General features: G+C 39.5%; 1 protein-coding gene across 1 annotated transcript; it reads left to right on the plus strand.

The window, feature by feature from the left end:
- Positions 1-263: 263 nt before the first annotated feature.
- On the plus strand, positions 264-14,214 carry LOC139447927 (ankyrin repeat domain-containing protein 50-like). Its single transcript, XM_071229414.1, has 6 exons — positions 264-351; positions 1,413-1,691; positions 2,943-3,081; positions 11,061-11,071; positions 12,328-12,372; positions 12,937-14,214. The coding sequence occupies exons 1-6, from the start codon at positions 264-266 to the stop codon at positions 13,920-13,922; spliced, it is 1,548 nt and encodes a 515-aa protein (XP_071085515.1). The 3' UTR covers positions 13,923-14,214.
- The last annotated feature ends 1,719 nt before the right edge of the window (positions 14,215-15,933 follow it).

Raw genomic sequence — 15,933 nt, forward strand, 5'->3', positions numbered from 1 at the left:
AGCATGACTAGTTTGTATGTATGGTGTATTTCAGCACGTCAAGGCAAAAGGGAACACACCTGGTGGTGTTCCTCATCCATGGCTTCTTGGGGACAAAAACTGATGTGAGACTGGGTGTTTGTTGGAGAGACAGCGATGACAATCTACCTAATGATTTGACATGGCCAAAACAGTTGTAATCCACCCTCTAAAATTAGTTTTAGTATTACGTCCCTTTGTAAATTGATCATGAAGATTCGCATCGGGGCCTGACACTTTCGTTAATGACAGTTGTTTGTTTCTCGTTTTTACCAGAAGGGGTGCTGCTGACACAGACAATGTTGGACAGGGGCCTGCTGTTGCTACTGCTGGGTACGTTTATACGTTTGACATCAATACTGACAGCTACATGTAGGTATGCCCTTGTGATGAATATATATATAATGTTTCATGGTTTGGTTTGTGTCCTGAAAGGTATGTAATTAATAGCTTTTCTTTTACTTGAACTAATTAAAACTGAACTAAAAGTGGCGGCCATAGATATATAGTTCCATATCTATCTTCAGAGGTGCGTGTAACGATAATTTGTCAAAAAAGAAAGCAAATATCATTGGAAGTGCACTGAAAATGTTAATGTACACATATTTCGATTCAATTGTACGTGAACTTCAATCACACCCCTTTCTTGTCACCTGAACATTCCATTTGTCAGTCCACCCTGTCATAGTTTGTAAACTTTCGCATTTCAACATTTCCCCTGAAACCACAAGACAAGTGAAGTTTATCATTTGACAATATGATCTCAGCAAAGGCTCTTAGAAATCTGGCCCTTATTTGTAAATAGTATTTGTAGAAGTACTTTAAGGTTGAGTGTTTGTTGTTTAATGCAGCACTATGTACCAGATCATCCAGTAATTGAGGAGCAATGATCCGTGCACTTGGTATAAAAGCATAGGTTATACACCCAAACCACTAGGTCCCCTCTTGTAACCAGTATACATTTTCAAGTTTATACATAAAGTCCCCTCTACCAACAGTGTAGGTTGTCCATCTGATACATTAAGTCCCCTTTAAAGCCGGGATAGGTAGCTGGGGAGCACATCTAACCTGAAATACCCAAGTGAGGTAATGTTAAAAAAGTCAGTTTGCAATTATGGTGTGATTTACGCATGTATTAAAATGAAATAGTCATGTTGTTATCTGGCCTGGAAGCTTCTCTACCTTATGTTTGCCTATCCTTCTTAATGTCTTTATCTTTTTGATAATCTCAAGTAAGCGTTACAGAAACATTTGTGTAAGCTACAAAGCCATGCGGCACTAGTTTCTCTAACATGACGACTCAAATGCATTGCTTTGTGTAACATGTGAAAGAGCAAACAGATGCATTGGTTATTCCATCAATACATTTAAGAGTACTCGTTTCTCCCTTTCAGTAGTGGGTGTACTGAGCCAGGAGTGTCCCGTGGGCAAATATGGAGAAGACTGTCAACTGAACTGCAACCTTCACTGTTTCCCTTACTCCGGCCAGGATGTGTACTGTGACAGACATAGTGGCAAGTGTTCTGAAGGATGCATCCCGGGCTGGTACAGCGATCAGTGCCATGTACCCTGTAATAAGAACTGCCCACGGGACATCTGTAGTCAGCAGACTGGTCACTGTACTCGGCCGTGTGAAGGCAACAACACAGGAGACTTCTGTGAGACCCACCATGGTATGTACAGCTGGGGGCTGGGAATCATCAGATAGTGGCATTTAATTCATTGATTACTGTCATTCATTTTATTGCAAAGTTTCAAAAACTGGTTAGGAGTTTTGTTACTTATAGCTCACCCCAACTCAAATGGTGTCACATTGGCCATAGACTTTAGTTATGAACTATGGTCTTTAACATGATTGCTTCGATTATTTCCTCAACAGGACATTTTAACTTTCCTTTAGTTCGGTACAATGCGCAAGAAGAAAAAAATGTACATAAGGACGCAATTGTTGCTGAATGCCCCATTCAACCTGACAAGAACATTAATCTTAACCTGTCAAGGGAAGCTAGCTCTTTCCGGGTGTGTTCGGCAAGCTCTTGTCACTCTTTGCTATGGACACCGAAGATGCGAGGCACATTGTCCACTGTCATAGCTGTATAGTGTAATTATAACACGAATACTGTAAATTACATGCACATGGCAATGGATGACAAACAGAGAAACATAGGACTTAAACACTTTATCTCCATTTGTGCATGCTGTCTATGATCTGGCATTTACTTATGACTAAAACAAGAACTGTCAAATGTGGACACTTCATATTTTATTCAAAGCTGTCACACGTTCCATAGACCACCATTTCACATGACGGACTGCCAGTCATGTTAGTTGAATCATGGGATAGTATTAAAGACAGAATTACACAACTTAGTTTGTTTTTTTAATATTTTCGCATTAGGGATTTGAGAAAAGCAAACCCGAGCCTGTCAGTTAACCATTAATCATAGCCTTGATAATTGAACATAATAATAAATTACTTAAAACGAGAGAAAAGAATTTCAAAAGCAAAAATATTTCGCACTATTTCGTACATATATAATAATGACCCCATATGTTTTCCAGGTTAGAACAGGTCCCAAGCAATAATGGTCGTAAGAGTCAACTTATTTGTTAAGTGGTCAGGCTCGGTGACTGGTTGATTGCGTCAGAGACCATATATCAAATCTCTTATTGTATGTCATCTTCCATCCTCAGCAAAACATAATATTCTTTAACTTTAATTAAATACATTTAACAATTGTGAATAAACGTGGCACAAGGCATACTGTGTGAATGATAGGACAAAAGGTAGTTCATGAGGTCAAGAGGTAAAGGGTGAAGGTCACATGGATCAAGATGATCAGTTATAGCACTTTACTGACTGTATTTCACTTCAAAACACTAGCATTGTTCAGCAGTGTAGAGACAAGTGTATTATGTTACAGAGAATGGTCCAAAAGAAAGGGCAAAACAGTCACAAGAACCTGCCTCACCACCACTGGTCGCCATACTTGTCCCCGTGTTCGCCATACTCATCATCATCATCATCATCACCGTGGCTGTACTCTTCTTAAGACACAGAAAGTATGATAATATTTCACTCATGATTCGGTTTCCTTTTAATGATAAGATTTATAGAATAGCCCACGAGGTACGAGTGATTACGGAAAATATGTCACGAGTGAAATTAATGCTTAAAGTTCCGAGCTTTAGCGAGGAACTTAAAGCATTAATTTCACGAGTGACATATTTTCCGTAATCATTCGTACCGAGTGGGTTATTCTATTTATTACCCCTATTCATATTAAAGACATGTTTCAAGAAAAAAACAATCAACTGTCGCCGATCAAGAATCAGCTGTTTTGTATCAATCCGCGTGTGAAAAAACACTGTCCTTTCATTCCAACCGCATTACTCAATTAAAGTGTTGTTACGCTTGAAAAATATAGTTCTGTTAAAAAATTGTAAACATCACATTATTGCAGTTATATTTATGTCCGATTTACACAGCGTACACTATCTAGCATTGATAAAGAAGACAGGTTTCCAAAAAGGTTCATCAGGTTTTTTAATCAAAGCTTGTTTTGACAAGATCGCGTCACTGACAGACACCGCCGTCGTGCATCGGCAGATTCATGCATTTCACATTGAGAAGAGGAAACACGGAAAACATGTCAATTTTTTTATGTATCATTTGACAAAAATGCCAAAACCTATAACAAAAACATAGATGTAATGTACAGAAGTCTTGTTTGTTAGAGAAAAGTTACGAAAAGAAGCTAAACTTTGAAAAGTACGATTGCTGTCACAGTGTCGGAATGAATGACCCGACTTGACCCAGATATGCGACAGCCGAAACCAGGAATGACAAGAGAACCGGTTACAGTTTAATCCAGACAACAAGTTTAATTAACATCGTGTGTGATTTGAGACAAGTGTCACTGATGGGAAACATGTGCATGTGGGATTTCAGGAGGATTTGTCAAACGGAGTGGACACAGTCAGATGACGGGAGTTTGTTGATATTTTGAAGTGATTCATAATGGTCGAATACCTGTTGATAGACAAACACGGTATCTGGAGATCTGATGCTAAGCTGTCCGCATTCACGGAGTTCATTTAGTTCAATATCGGACATAGGATCAGCTCGCTGGGGTAAGTTTTCCTTTCCTTGTATTTTTAATTATTTTTGTTTTGATTTCAAAACCTCCGAGTTCAGCAAAGTGCGTCGATTTTGCAACCAAAATGCTGGTAATCATGTCGCTAAGGTAACACTCTATGCTACCCTTGATCTCCTTCAAAGTAGACAGTTCGAATTCTGAACTGTCTGATGTGCATGCCGAAATGATAAATTTGCAAATAATAATGTTGCACCTTTCCTGTGTCATTAACCCTCATAGTCATAATTATGGTCAGCGGACGTCAGTCAGCCTGCATGCCGCTCAGCGCCGTACTTTGCAGACGTCGCGGTTACGAAAAACGTATACATTGTATAAAGAAGTGTCACGTCCTCATTTCTTCACACAACGTTACAAAATTGTACGAAATAGTGTATCTTTATGATGTCTTTCGGAAAGTCTAAATGTCGTTGCAAAATGAATTTGTTTTTATTCTCATGCCATCGTTGAAAGTGTGAGAAGTCATATTTTTCGTGCTTTTCTTACCTTTATACATTTGTGAACTAAGTTCATGTCAACTTGTCAAGTTTAGACTTTTTCATTGTGTTTTCATTTTCATTGGCAGTTATCGATGTCATCATCGTTCACAAATGCAAACCTGTCTATACAAAGTCCGGTTTTTGGATTCGGGTGGTCGAAAAATTCATCACACAGCAAGCCCTCTAACACAGACGCCAACCAGGACTTGGTGGTGATGATCTTGGCGCCCTAGAAACAGTTTCTGGCAACATCACAATATGAATCTTGGAACTTCAGTCTGGCCATATGCAGTTTTGACAACAAAGACATTAAATGTGTTCTGAGGTTGAATTATACGAATAACTTTTCATGTCAGTCAGATCTCCGTCCGCTTTAACGAGGTAATTTACTTTGACAGGTCTCAAATGGCCAGCCATGTTTGTTTACAAACGGGGACGTAGTTTTGGTTTTTACTTTAAAATGAAAATCATGTGAAATAAAAGGAAAAATTGATAATGCGTAATCATGTTGTTAATATGAAACTATGTGTCTTGTCTTAAAAATCTCGAATCAGTGAGATTGTAGCACGTAAAACATCTGAAGGGAAAGGCGTCGATTTGTGAATGAATGGGATGAGAAAAAAATAGTTCCGTTGTCCAATGAAAATTAATCTTTGTTCCACTGACCAATCAGCTTCGAGAATCACTAATTGCACACTGTGCAAATTTCAAAAAGTTATTACACTGCATATTTGAGCCCATATGGGTAATAAAATATCTTCTGCATCATTCCATAGACCATGGCTCTTAGAATGTGTACATTGTATATGTTACTTCTCCTGCTTGACACCAAAGACCACGGCTCTTAGAATGTGTACATTGTGTATGTTACTTCTCCTGCTTGATACCATAGACCATGGCTTTAAGTGTGCACATTGTGTATGTTACTTCTCCTGCTCGATACCAAAGACCATGGCTCTTAGAATGTGTACATTGTGTGTGTTACTTCTCCTGCTTGATACCATAGACCATGGCTTTAAGTGTGCACATTGTGTATGTAACTTCTCCTCCTTCATACAATAGACCATGGCTTTAAGTGTGCACATTGTGTATGTTACTTCTCCTGCTTGACACCATAGACAATGGCTCTTAGAATGTGTACATTGTGTGTGTTACTTCTCCTGCTTGACACCATAGACCATGGCTTTTAGTATGTGCACATTGTGTATGTTACTTCTCCTGCTTGACACCATAGACCATGGATTTAAGTGTGCACATTGTGTATGTTACTTCTCCTGCTTGACACCATAGACAATGGCTCTTAGAATATGCACATTGTGTATGTTACTTCTCCTGTTTGATACCATAGACCATGACTCTTAGAATGTGCACATTGTGTATGTTACTTCTCCTGCTTGACAACATAGACCATGGCTCTTAGAATGTGCACATTGTGTATGTTACTTCTCCTGCTTGACACCATAGACCATGGCTTTAAGTGTGCACATTGTGTATGTTGCTTCTCCTGCTTGACACCATAGACCATGGCTCTTAGTATGTGCACATTGTGTATGTTACTTCTCCTGCTTGACACCATAGACCATGGCTTTAAGTGTGCACATTGTGTATGTTACTTCTGCTCGATACCATAGACCATGGCTCTTAGTATGTGCACATTGTGTATGTTACTTCTCCTGCTTGACACCATAGACCATGGCTTTAAGTGTACACATTGTGTATGTTACTACTCCTGCTTGACACCATAGACCATGGCTCTTAGAATGTGCACATTGTGTATGTTACTTCTCCTAGTTGACACCATAGACCATGGCTTTAAGTTTGCACATTGTGTATGTTACTTCTCCTGCTTGACACCATAGACCATGGCTTTAAGTGTACACATTGTGTATGTTACTTCTCCTGCTTGACACCATAGACTATGGCTTTAAGTGTGCACATTGTGTATGTTACTTCTCCTGCTTGACACCATAGACCATGGCTCTTAGAATGTGCTCATTGTGTATGTTACTTCTCCTGCTTGACACCATAGACAATGGCTTTAAGTGTGCACATTGTGTATGTTACTTCTCCTGCTTGACGCCATAGACCATGGCTTTAAGTGTGCACATTGTGTATGTTACTTCTCCTGCTTGACACCATAGACCATGGCTCTTAGAATGTGTATATGGTGTATGTTACTTCTCCTGCTTGACACCATAGACCATGGATTTAAGTGTGCACATTGTGTATGTTACTTCTCCTGCTTGACACCATAGACCATGGCTTTTAGTATGTGCACATTGTGTATGTTACTTCTCCTGCTTGACACCATAGACCATGGATTTAAGTGTGCACATTGTGTATGTTACTACTCCTGCTTGACACCATAGACAATGGCTCTTAGAATATGCACATTGTGTATGTTACTTCTCCTGTTTGATACCATAGACCATGACTCTTAGAATGTGCACATTGTGTATGTTACTTCTCCTGCTTGACAACATAGACCATGGCTCTTAGAATGTGCACATTGTGTATGTTACTTCTCCTAGTTGACACCATAGACCATGGCTTTAAGTTTGCACATTGTGTATGTTACTTCTCCTGCTTGACACCATAGACCATGGCTTTAAGTGTACACATTGTGTATGTTACTTCTCCTGCTTGACACCATAGACTATGGCTTTAAGTGTGCACATTGTGTATGTTACTTCTCCTGCTTGACACCATAGACCATGGCTCTTAGAATGTGCTCATTGTGTATGTTACTTCTCCTGCTTGACACCATAGACAATGGCTTTAAGTGTGCACATTGTGTATGTTACTTCTCCTGCTTGACGCCATAGACCATGGCTTTAAGTGTGCACATTGTGTATGTTACTTCTCCTGCTTGACACCATAGACCATGGCTCTTAGAATGTGTATATGGTGTATGTTACTTCTCCTGCTTGACACCATAGACCATGGATTTAAGTGTGCACATTGTGTATGTTACTTCTCCTGCTTGACACCATAGACCATGGCTCTTAGAATGTGTATATGGTGTATGTTACTTCTCCTGCTTGACACCATAGACCATGGATTTAAGTGTGCACATTGTGTATGTTACTTCTCCTGCTTGACACCATAGACCATGGCTTTTAGTATGTGCACATTGTGTATGTTACTTCTCCTGCTTGACACCATAGACCATGGATTTAAGTGTGCACATTGTGTATGTTACTTCTCCTGCTTGACACCATAGACAATGGCTCTTAGAATATGCACATTGTGTATGTTACTTCTCCTGTTTGATACCATAGACCATGACTCTTAGAATGTGCACATTGTGTATGTTACTTCTCCTGCTTGACAACATAGACCATGGCTCTTAGAATGTGCACATTGTGTATGTTACTACTCCTTCTTGACACCATAGACCATGGCTTTAAGTGTGCACATTGTGTATGTTGCTTCTCCTGCTTGACACCATAGACCATGGCTCTTAGTATGTGCACATTGTGTATGTTACTTCTCCTGCTTGACACCATAGACCATGGCTTTAAGTGTGCACATTGTGTATGTTACTTCTGCTCGATACCATAGACCATGGCTCTTAGTATGTGCACATTGTGTATGTTACTTCTCCTGCTTGACACCATAGACCATGGCTTTAAGTGTACACATTGTGTATGTTACTACTCCTGCTTGACACCATAGACCATGGCTCTTAGAATGTGCACATTGTGTATGTTACTTCTCCTGCTTGACACCATAGACCATGGCTTTAAGTGTGCACATTGTGTATGTTGCTTCTCCTGCTTGACACCATAGACCATGGCTCTTAGTATGTGCACATTGTGTATGTTACTTCTCCTGCTTGACACCATAGACCATGGCTTTAAGTGTGCACATTGTGTATGTTACTTCTGCTCGATACCATAGACCATGGCTCTTAGTATGTGCACATTGTGTATGTTACTTCTCCTGCTTGACACCATAGACCATGGCTTTAAGTGTGCACATTGTGTATGTTACTACTCCTGCTTGACACCATAGACCATGGCTCTTAGAATGTGCACATTGTGTATGTTACTTCTCCTAGTTGACACCATAGACCATGGCTTTAAGTTTGCACATTGTGTATGTTACTTCTCCTGCTTGACACCATAGACCATGGCTTTAAGTGTACACATTGTGTATGTTACTTCTCCTGCTTGACACCATAGACCATGGCTCTTAGAATGTGCTCATTGTGTATGTTACTTCTCCTGCTTGACACCATAGACAATGGCTTTAAGTGTGCACATTGTGTATGTTACTTCTCCTGCTTGACGCCATAGACCATGGCTTTAAGTGTGCACATTGTGTATGTTACTTCTCCTGCTTGACACCATAGACCATGGCTCTTAGAATGTGTATATGGTGTATGTTACTTCTCCTGCTTGACACCATAGACCATGGATTTAAGTGTGCACATTGTGTATGTTACTTCTCCTGCTTGACACCATAGACCATGGCTCTTAGAATGTGTATATGGTGTATGTTACTTCTCCTGCTTGACACCATAGACCATGGATTTAAGTGTGCACATTGTGTATGTTACTTCTCCTGCTTGACACCATAGACCATGGCTTTTAGTATGTGCACATTGTGTATGTTACTTCTCCTGCTTGACACCATAGACCATGGATTTAAGTGTGCACATTGTGTATGTTACTTCTCCTGCTTGACACCATAGACAATGGCTCTTAGAATATGCACATTGTGTATGTTACTTCTCCTGTTTGATACCATAGACCATGACTCTTAGAATGTGCACATTGTGTATGTTACTTCTCCTGCTTGACAACATAGACCATGGCTCTTAGAATGTGCACATTGTGTATGTTACTACTCCTGCTTGACACCATAGACCATGGCTTTAAGTGTGCACATTGTGTATGTTGCTTCTCCTGCTTGACACCATAGACCATGGCTCTTAGTATGTGCACATTGTGTATGTTACTTCTCCTGCTTGACACCATAGACCATGGCTTTAAGTGTGCACATTGTGTATGTTACTTCTGCTCGATACCATAGACCATGGCTCTTAGTATGTGCACATTGTGTATGTTACTTCTCCTGCTTGACACCATAGACCATGGCTTTAAGTGTACACATTGTGTATGTTACTACTCCTGCTTGACACCATAGACCATGGCTCTTAGAATGTGCACATTGTGTATGTTACTTCTCCTAGTTGACACCATAGACCATGGCTTTAAGTTTGCACATTGTGTATGTTACTTCTCCTGCTTGACACCATAGACCATGGCTTTAAGTGTACACATTGTGTATGTTACTTCTCCTGCTTGACACCATAGACCATGGCTTTAAGTGTGCACAATGTGTATGTTACTTCTCCTGCTTGACACCATAGACTATGGCTTTAAGTGTGCACATTGTGTATGTTACTTCTCCTGCTTGACACCATAGACCATGGCTCTTAAAATGTGCTCATTGTGTATGTTACTTCTCCTGCTTGACACCATAGACAATGGCTTTAAGTGTGCACATTGTGTATGTTACTTCTCCTGCTTGACGCCATAGACCATGGCTTTAAGTGTGCACATTGTGTATGTTACTTCTCCTGCTTGACACCATAGACCATGGCTCTTAGAATGTGTATATGGTGTATGTTACTTCTCCTGCTTGATACCATAGACCATGGCTTTAAGTGTGCACATTGTGTATGTTATTTCTCCTGCTCGATACCATAGACCATGGCTCTTAGTATGTGCACATTGTGTATGTTACTTCTCCTGCTTGACACCATAGACCATGGCTCTTAGAATGTGTATATTGTGTATGTTACTTCTCTTGCTTGATACCATAGACCATGGCTTTAAGTGTACACATTGTGTATGTTACTTCTCCTGCTCGATACCATAGACCAAGGCTCTTAGTATGTGCACATTGTGTATGTTACTTCTCCTGCTTGACACCATAGACCATGGCTTTAAGTGTGCACATTTCGTATGTTACTTCTCCTGCTTGACACCATAGACCATGGCTCTTAGTATGTGCACATTGTGTATGTTACTTATCCTGCTTGACACCATAGACCATGGCTTTAAGTGTGCACATTGTGTATGTTACTTCATCTGTATGCTCACTTGGTAATGGACAGCATAAAACACTTTATCTTCAGCTGCTTTGATGTTCACGTAATAAGTTGATCATATTTGACTGCGTTTAGCATGATTCTATGAGGTCAAGTCATTTTGTACAATTTGTGGCTGTTATCCTCTAATAAATGCACAACAAATAAAAAACAGTTCTTAAGTATCAACTCTGCCACAACAACATACAAGTCATGAAAAAAGATCTAAATGATTAATTCATGATCATTTCAAGATGTGTGTTAATTTGCTTTCCGCTAATGTTACTTGTTATTCTGTTTCAGATCTAATCGGTGTAAGTATTAAAGAATATATATATATATATATTCTCAAAAGAAGTTAAAGAACACCGAATTCTTTCATATTACTATAGTTAATCTCACATGCCAAGACACATTAACTATAGTAATATGAAAGAATCGGGTGGTCTTTAACTTCTTTTGAGTAGTATATATATATATATATATATATATATATATATATATATATATATATATATATATATATATATTTATTTATTTATTTATATATTCAATGTTTTTGACCTTTAAATTGCAATTGTTAACAGTGAGTGAGTAAATTTGGCATCACATGTATCAGTTAAGTCAAGGCGTGCCAGCTTGATGTGGAAGGAGAGAGCCTGCAGACGTTTTCCATGGTGCTGACAAACCTGGAAAAATAATTAGGGTGAATCTGTATTTCACTACCAGCTAATATCCATTCTCTGTGGGTCTGATATCAGCCATCTGTGCCACGTTGGCTTCAAAGTACGAGTCAACGGTTTTGGGTAGAAATAATTTCATGGCATTAAAACAATGGGAGGTATCAATTGTACTTTAGAAACAGCGATCGGTGCCGTACGAAGTGTCTGACCTTGTGCAAAGACAAAACAGTTTAGTGAATTTCTGACATTAATTGGCCTAGACATATTTACGCAAATGACACAAGGTTCTGTGATGGTCCTCGGTATGGTGGCCTACTTTTTGTAGGCCATTTCTATATTTTCTCGTCAGTCGGTCTGTCTGTCTGTCTGTCTCACTGACTCACTCACTCACTGGCTCACTCACTCACTCACTCACTCACTCACCCCACTCACCCACCCACCCAATTTATTTTCAATTTATTGGTTTCGAACATTGATTTGGTACATTTGATTTGAAACTGGAAGCATCAGCTTGAGCTTGCGAATTTGAAAAGTTTCAAAACTCAGTATGTAACAGAGTAGCACCGGCTTTAAATATGTGTTTATACTACTGAAATTTGCATGTTGTCGTCGTTCTTCAAATATTCTAAAATCTAAAATGTAAATTCGCTTACTGTAAGTTGATGAAATACTTTTACCTGCAGAGATATAAAGATCACAAAAACTGAAAGCCTAATTCTGAAATATATTAGGACCGAAAGTTATGAAACACTTAAATGTCAAACAGGAACGCAGCAACAAACGATCCACCTAAACACTGTTCATCACACTATAATAATGTTTATTATTGTTCTAAATGTGGTCCCGATCCAGATGACCCCAGTTTCTAGGATAGTTTATGTTTTCAGCCCCGGATGACATGGAGTTTAGAGCACCACTTGAAACTGGTGGAGGTAAGAACACAGTTGCAAGTATAGTCTTTGGTATCTATAGCTCACCTTTAGCTCATGTCAAGTTAGCTCATTCCATGGCCTATTTCTACCGCGTCAGTCACAACATCGTCTCAGAAACCACCAAACTAAGAAAGGTGAAACTTCACATACTTGTTCCCACCTATAATGACATCTCATTTATTTTAAGAGATTCAAATCAGATGTTAACTGTGGCAGGCATACTGAAAACGCTATTTATTGCCATTTATTGGTAATCGTTGTTCCAAATGTAATGACAATTGATAGTTAACAGTGGGGTTCGACATAAATGTATGTCTATATATTCAAGGGTCATGAGGATTGTCCGAGACTTGATGTTTCACGGGCTGTCCTCATATTACTGGAACATTACTGACTGAGGCATTCAACAGCAATTGTTCACTCACTCACTATGGTGCTTTGTGTTATTGACATTGTTTTACAATTCGTATTTGTATGACTATAATATAGAACTGGCATGGTACAGCTGTACCGCAATATTTTGCGGCTGATGCACATGACTTATCGTGGTCATTTGTGTTACAGTGGACACCCCCCTCATTGTTGCCTGCAAGGAAGGGAAACTAGACGGCGTGAGAGCCATCCTGGCTCAGAGTCTGGATGACATCAACAAGAAAGGACAAAGAAGCATGACACCAGTGATGTGGGCAGCAAGGAGGGGACACAGAGAAGTGCTGGACTTGCTTATGAAGAAAGGGGCTGATGTGAATGTTGTGGATGGAGTCGGTAACAATATCCTTCACTGGGCCTGTTATGGAACGCATGTGTCAATGGTAAAACATGTCATTACAAAGAACATGGTGAACATCAACAGTGTAGGGCGGGATGGGAGGACCCCATTGATGTTGGCAGCTCGGCAGGGGAATAAGAAAATGTTTGACATGCTCTTGAGTAAAGGGGACCTTCCTCCACAAGTGGACAATGACGGAAACAAAATCCTGCTACTGGCCTGTTGGGGTGGGAATGTGGAGATTGTGAAATGCATCCTCTCACATGGCCATGCAGACATCAATGGAAGAGGACAGTCTGGCAGGACTCCATTGATGGCCGCCGCATACAAGGGATATGGAAAGACCTTTAACCTACTTGTGAATAAAGGAGCTGATCTGACACTAGTTGATGATGCCGCTGACAACGTCCTCCATGTGGCCTGTCTGGGGGGACATGTGAAGATTGTTAGCCGTGTCCTCGATTTGGACAGGGTGGACATAAACATTCAAGGTCAATGTAGGAGGACACCACTTATGATGGCAGCAGGGCAAGGTGAAAAAGACATATTTGATTTACTGCTGGCTAAAGAAGTTGATGTTTCACTTGTGGATGACGACAATAACAGCATCCTTCATCTGGCCTGTAAGGGAGGACACCTGGGGTTAGTGAGGAAAGTCCTCTCACTGGACATTGGGGACATAAATGCCAGGAACTCGTTTAATGAAACAGCAACCATGCTGGCGACAAATGGAGGGGAAGTGTGCGACCTTCTCGTGTCACGTGGTGGTAGCATGCAGTAAGTGAAAGGTGGAGGACGCCTGTTTGTGATAGAGTTGTTGAAACTGTTATTCGTTCCAACTACATGGGGAGCACGCTTCACAATTTAACTTAAAATAAAATGAAAGGGAAAAGTAAATCCTCCACATCAAGGAAAAAAGATAATGCATGTTAATTACTTAACTTTACCCATTTCACTTTGAAAGGATAAGGTGATAATTCATCATTTACTCCAGTTATGCATTTTGAGGGTAATAATTTCGAAGTAGAGACTGGATAGTTTTCTCGGAATGAATTGAAATATTTAAGACTGGCTCAGGGTCAAAAATGCAAAATCCGAATAGTCCAAAGAACATTGGGAGAAATCCTTAGTGCACAGGCTTAGGGAGGCATTCGTGGATTTAGTATAACAATTTGATTCCCTGATAACTGAGATATACTACCAAACAAGACGACAAGCCAGATAGAAACAGACAGGTCAAGATGATGGAGAATATCATGCAGTATGTCTGATGTGATCGGTAATTTCATGTTTGGTGTAGATCCCAACAATGTAGTAATATCTCCTTCTATACCTCTCCCAGGCGTCCAGATGTATGCCTTGCTCATAGTGAGTGAGTAATCATTAGTTTACTCCGCCTCCTTGATGTAGATACAATGTCATTTATGAAGACAGCACAGTCGTTCTCATGGTGACACAGGTCTTTCAGCAAGATATAAACAGAAGTAGAGGTAGCAAGTAATTACCAAGGGATAGGTTTTTTTGGAAAACTTTGCATTGGCGATCTCTTAAAAGCAGAGGATCCTGCTTGAGGTGCTGCTCTGCTGGACTAAGGGACCTGTAACGACACAAAGATCTGTCGTGATGCATGCCCATATACAGACATCTCATTGCAACCCATTCATTTGGATAGTCTATTGTGTACAAAGGAACACTGTAACTGTCTTCACACATGGAGGCAGGATACGTTATCGGCTTTAAAAGTTTCTTGATTGTTGATATGTCTTGCTTTAATGTGAAAGCTGTAAGTTGTAGATTGATAACAGTTGTCTTTTAGGCAAACCAATGCTTGTGTGTTGCTAAATGTTCCTTTGGTGATGTTGTACATACTACAAGAATATTATTATTGATAAGCATACAATTTATTATGTTTTTTCAATCAAAACTGGCTACCACAGGTGATATCGCTTGGATAAATCACTGATTGGTCATAAATTCCATGTGCTTCATCGGTTTAGATCGAGTAACAGTTCAGGTGGCACTTTTAAGATTAATGTAAATTATGCTAAAAACAACCAACCCGAATTGCCGTAATAGACAGTGATTCAGAGCTGACTAACACTCCTCTCGCTTCTGCCACAAATTTGCAGATGTCGACAATGTTATTTACTTACTGCTGTAAATATTTTCTTACATTGAAATGTTTTTTGGGTGATAACGGCGAATACCAAGTCAATCATGCATTATTTCTGCCGTTTGAATTGTGTCTTTAGTGCCAATCATGGTAATATCATACTCGTGTCTTTTGATAAGACACATAAATATCATAATTTCTTTTTGATATCTGCTGGTATTGAAACAACATTCATTTGATTAAGTACTGTCTGCTTTTTAAGATCTCACTGTATTTTAAGTTTCACTGTATTTTCTCTACAACATCAGTTGTCCAAACCAACCCCTTTGAGCTGTCTCCTTTGGAGAACATTTAATGTCTTACGAAGCACCTGGTGAATTTCTGATAAATATAATTTATATTCAGTTGTTCAAATTGATAGCGTGTTTGGACAAATGTTTCAATATGAATTTACATGAGTTTGTGATGTCTAACATTTTCTTATTGCTGATCCATGAATAAAACAATTTACACATATATTCTTCATTTTAATTCATCGCGCTGCATCCATGTATCACAAAAGGTTCAATCTTTGACCCCATGGCACTGTATAACATTATCAATCAAATGTTACTCACGTTGGGAATGGAGGAAAATATTTAAATGTGTGAAATAATAGCACACCTAAATAAATAAATTC

This window comes from Haliotis cracherodii, unplaced genomic scaffold, assembly GCF_022045235.1.
Source record: "Haliotis cracherodii isolate W230 unplaced genomic scaffold, xgHalCrac1.p SCAF_7, whole genome shotgun sequence".
Taxonomy (NCBI): domain Eukaryota; kingdom Metazoa; phylum Mollusca; class Gastropoda; order Lepetellida; family Haliotidae; genus Haliotis; species Haliotis cracherodii.